Below are 4,912 nucleotides of genomic sequence, written 5' to 3' on the forward strand. Positions count from 1 at the left end.
GGAAGGAAGGAAGGAAGGAAGGAAGAGATGGGTGGATGGACAGAAGGAGGGATGGAAATATGGGTACTTGAAGGAACAGATGGGTGGACAAAGGGTCAGATGGATGGATGGATGAAGGAACAGATGGATGAGTGGACAGATGGCTGAAGGAATAGATGGATGAACAGAGGGATGAAGGGCTGGGTGGAGGGATGGAGGAAGGAAGGGATGGAGGATGGACAGAGAGATGGACAAGCAGAGGATGGAAGTCTAGAGGGACAGACAGACACACACCAAGCCATCCGGCTGGTTGACCAACTCAGCTCAGACAGCGAGACCAAGAGACCCACACGGGCCCAGCCAGACAAACGGACACAACGCGGGAAAGGAGCCCCCTGCTCACCCCCGTTGCAGATGGAGCCCGACTCAAACCAGCACCCCGAGTCCGTGCCGGGGCTGGAGCCGTGGGGCCAGTGGACGGAGTGGCCGCGGTAGCCCAGCCCTCGTGTGCCGGGCTCCAGCCCGTAGACCGGCCACAGCCGATCGCCTTTGCCGTCCGTGTCCAGCACCACGTAGGGGACGCTGACGTCCCCGTCCTCGGTGACGGAGAAGGGCTGGCAGAAGCCCTCCAGGTGGAAGCCACGGGCGTGCTCGGCCACACTGGTGCCCATCACCCAGCGGCCCGTGCGCCGCGTGGCCTCCACCGCGTTGGCCAGGAAGTAGATGGAGTTGTAGATGGTGGCAAAGAGTGGGTGGACCTGGTGGGGGGAGAGGAGGTGTCGGGGGGGTGTCGAGGTGGCACCCGTGGGGCGACGACATGAGCTTGGCCACCTCCACCCAAGCCTGTTGGCCATGGTCAACTCTGCTCAGTGTTTGGCTTCCTTCATCCAACTCCCATTGGCTACCGCCATCTCTGCCCACCTCCCATTGGCTACCATCACCTTCATCCCCCTCCCGTTGGCCATGACCAATGCCTATGGGCTGCTGTCACCTCCACCCAACTCCTGTTGGCCATGACCACCACCTCCGGGATGCTGTCACCTCTACCCAACTCCCCTGGGGATACGTCCACCACCATCTGCCCCATCCCATGTCTGACCCATGGCCCTGATGGCTCCGATCGCCCACCCCTGCCCCACAGCTGGGCCCACCCCAACCCCGTGGCTGTGGCTCCCACACCACCTGCGTGGGGTCGATGTGCGCTGGGATCTCGTAGGCCTCCTGGGCCTGGCGCAGGGCCTCGTGGAAGCTGACATCGGGCGAGTCGATGGTGATGGTGAGCACGGCGTCGTAGGCCAGGCGCAGCTTGGTGCTGTTGGCCAGGATGGGGTAGGGCACGTGGTGGTAGGGCAGGGGGAAGGTGAGCGCGTCGTAGGGGATGAAGACGTAGGTGCCGTCGGTCATGCCCATGTCCTCCGCCTTCTCCAGGAGCACCCGCTGCTCCTCGCCGCCCAGCAGCACTGAGTGCATGCACATCACCACCACTGCATGGGGGGGTGCGGGTGAGCCATGGTGGGGGCACTGCACCCATGGGAGCCCCCCAGCCAACCTCCACGTGGCACACGTGTGGATCTTCCCCATGCAGGCCCACCCGCTGCATCTTCCATCCATCCACCTCCATCTGCATCCATCCTTCCTCTCCTATCTCCTCCATCTCCATCTCCTCTTCGTCCGTCCATCCATGCCTGCCACCTCCATCCATCTTTTCTCCATCCGTCCTTCCTCCACCCATCCATGCCCACGTCTCCATCCATCCTTCCTCTCCCACCTCCTCCATTTCCATCCACTCTTCCTCCACACAGCCGTGCCCACCTCCTTTACCTCCATCCATCCTTCATGACTGGTTGCTACCCATCCTTCCTCCACCCATCCATGCCCATATCTCCACCCATCTTTCTTCCATCTACAACCTCCACCCATCCTCCCTCCACTCACTTCACCCATCCGTCCTCCATCCACCACCTCCACCCATCTGTCCTCCATTCACCATCTCCATCCATCCATCCACCCACCCACCCATCCATCTACTCATCCATCCTTCCTCCACCCACCCACCTCCATCCATCCATCATCCATCCACCTCCATCCAGCTGTCCTCCATCCATCTGTCCTCCATCCATCCATGCTCTCTCCACCCGTCCTCCATCCACCCACCCGCCTCCACCCAACCATCCTCCCCTCACACCTCCCCCCCCTCCTCCCTCCCCCCACACCCCCCACCTCCCCCCTTCCAACCCCCACCCCACCCCCTTACCTCTGACCCCGTCAGCCCGCTGCACCCTCCTCAAGGCCTCGCGGGCCTCGTCCTCCCGGTCCCCGGCGGTGACGACGACGGTGACGGGGAGCCCCCGCGCCCGCAGGTCCTGGGCCAGGCCCTGCCCCACCTCTCGCCACAGGTCCTGGGGGGCCGTGACCACGGCCACGTGGGCCCAGCGGAAGAACCGGAGGACGGCGTGGAGCACCCTGCCGGGAGCCGGCATGGGGACCACCAACGTGTCCAAGCCCTCGATGTCGCCCACACATGCCCAGGAGACCACGGGCTTGTTCCACACCGCTGCCAGGAGCCCGGCAGCCCCGCACGTGGCCGGGTTGAGGGGGCCCACCAGCCCCGTGGCGTAGCGCTCGGCATTGAGCAGCCCCGCCACGGCCTCGGGGGTCCGGCACGCCTCGGCCAAGACCACCGCGTCCCACCAGTAGCCTCCACTGAGCGTCGGGTCGCGGTTGAGGCGGGCCACGGCCAAGCGGGAGGCCACCTCGGGCAAGGCCCGGGCCACGAGGGGGTCGCAAGCCCACGGGCCCATCACCCCCACCTTGAAGGTGGCCCCCCGGGTCAGGGGTGGGCAAGGGAGGAGGAGGAGGAGGAGGAGGAGGAGGTGGGGAGGCCACCGGGGGTGGTGGGAGAGGCGGAGGAGGAAGCTGGTGGAGACAGCACCGCGGCGGGAGGAGGCGGCATGGGGGGTGACAGCGCCAGGGGAGATGCCACTATGAGAGGTGCCACCACTGGAGGTGCCACCACTGGAGGTGCCACCACCATGGGAGATGCCACTGGAGGAGGTGCCACCACTGGAGATGCCACCACCACAGGACGTGCCACTCCTGGAGGAGGTGCCACCACTGGAGATGTCACCACCGTGATAGATGCCACCACCATGGGAGGTGCCACCACTTTGAGAGGTGCCACCATTGGAGATGCCACCGCCATGGAAGATGCCACCTTGATAGGTGCCACCACCATGGAAGGTGCTGGTGGTGTGGGTGACACAGCCGCCATGGGAGATGCCACCACTGTAGGACGTGCTGCTGGTTGGGGAAACAGAACCGTGAGAGATGCCACCACGGGAAATGCCACCGCTGGAGATGTCACCACCATGGGAGAGGAGGTTAAGGGAGGTGCCACCACCAGGGGACACGCTGTCATGGGAGATGTGACAGCTGCAGGAGATGCTGTTGTGGGAGATGCCACCACCATGGGAGATGTCACCACCGTGGGAGATGCCACCACCATGAGAGATGCCACCAGCGTGGCAGAAGCCAAGAGATGGAAAGTCCTTATGGGCAATGCCACCGTGGGAAGTGTCATGGCAGGAGACACCACTGGGGCAGAAGCCACCGCAGAAAAAGTCACCGTGGGAGATGCCACCACGGGAGATGTCACCGTGGGTGATGCCACCATGGGAAATGTCACCGTAGGAGATGCCACCATGGGAGATGCCACTGTGGAAGATGTCATGGTGGGAGATGCCACCACGGGAAACGTCACCGTGGGAGACGTCACAATAGCAGATGTCACCATGGGAAATGTCACCGTTGGAGATGCTGCCATGGGAGATGCCACCATGGGAGGTGTCACCGTGGCAGATGCCACCACAGGAGGTGTCACCGTGGGGCTGCATGGTCCCGGGGTGGGCCAGGGACGCTTGGGGCCGCTGTGGGGGGGTTCTCAGGGCCTGGGGGGGCCGCACCGGGAGGCGCCGGGGGGGCTCTGGCGATGCCACCATGGTGGGACGGGGACCGGGGGCTGCGCAGGGCCAGGGGCCCCCACCTGCGGGAGAGAGGGGTTAAAACCAGAGGGGGGTCCTTGAGGGGGGGGTCCTGACCCGTGGGCGTGCTCCCCCCCTTGGGGCCCCCACCTGCAGGAGAGAGGGGTGAGAATGGGGGGAGGGGTTTGGGGGGGGGCCAGACCCCTGTGGGTGCTCCCCCCCGCCCCAGCACCCCCAACTCCTGTGTGTTTTTTTTGGGGGGGGGGGGGGGGGGGAAAGGAAGGGGGTGGGGAGACTGCCCCGCCCCCCCCCCCCTTCCCATCATGCCCCATGGCCCCGTTAATCCCCCGGGGGGGGTAAAACCGGGATTATCCCTGACCCCCCCCCGGGCCCCCCCCCCGCTCCGGGGCAGGGCAGGGCTCGGGGCCACGTGTGGGGGTGGGGGGGTCGGGGCGGGGGGTAGCAGGGAGAGGGCCCACACCGTGACATCCCCACCCGTGACACCCCCACTGTGACACCCCCACCCCTAGGACACCCCCACCCGTGTCACCCCCCCACCCCTGGGACACCCGCGCTGTGACACCGGCACCCCTGGTGTCACCCGCACCCGTGTGTCACTTCCACCTGGGTGACAGCCGTGTGACGCCCCCGTGTGACAGTTGCACACCCGTGTGTCACCCACAGCTGTGTGTCACCCACAGCCGTGGGACACCCACGTGTCACCCACAGCCACGTGCCACCTGCACACCCGCACACCTGTGTGACACCCGGGTCACGCGTGTGTCACCCGCACTCCGTGACACCCACACCCACGTGTCACCCACAGCCGTGTGACACCCGCACAGCCGCATGTCACCCACAGCCGTGCGACACGCTCACACCCATAATGACACCCATGTGTCACCCACACCCGCGTGTCACCCACACCCGTGTGACACCCGTGTGTCACCCAT

At 65.3% G+C, this 4,912-nt stretch overlaps 2 protein-coding genes across 2 annotated transcripts; both read right to left on the minus strand.

The window, feature by feature from the left end:
- Window positions 1-263: 263 nt before the first annotated feature.
- LOC121063376 (retinal guanylyl cyclase 1-like) lies at window positions 264-3,167 on the minus strand (the record flags this gene model as incomplete). Its single annotated transcript, XM_040543797.1, has 3 exons — window positions 264-737; window positions 1,162-1,463; window positions 2,234-3,167. Coding segments are annotated over 3 exons (1,710 nt in total), but the record flags the coding sequence as incomplete, so codon positions are not given.
- Window positions 3,168-3,169: 2 nt separating this feature from the next.
- Window positions 3,170-3,915, minus strand: LOC121063377 (calphotin-like; the record flags this gene model as incomplete). The annotated part of the gene is made up of 1 exon (XM_040543799.1): window positions 3,170-3,915. A coding segment is annotated over exon 1 (648 nt), but the record flags the coding sequence as incomplete, so codon positions are not given.
- Between the last annotated feature and the right edge of the window lie 997 nt (window positions 3,916-4,912).

Source organism: Cygnus olor, unplaced genomic scaffold (genome assembly GCF_009769625.2).
Source record: "Cygnus olor isolate bCygOlo1 unplaced genomic scaffold, bCygOlo1.pri.v2 scaffold_240_ctg1, whole genome shotgun sequence".
NCBI classification, from domain to species: Eukaryota; Metazoa; Chordata; class Aves; order Anseriformes; family Anatidae; genus Cygnus; species Cygnus olor.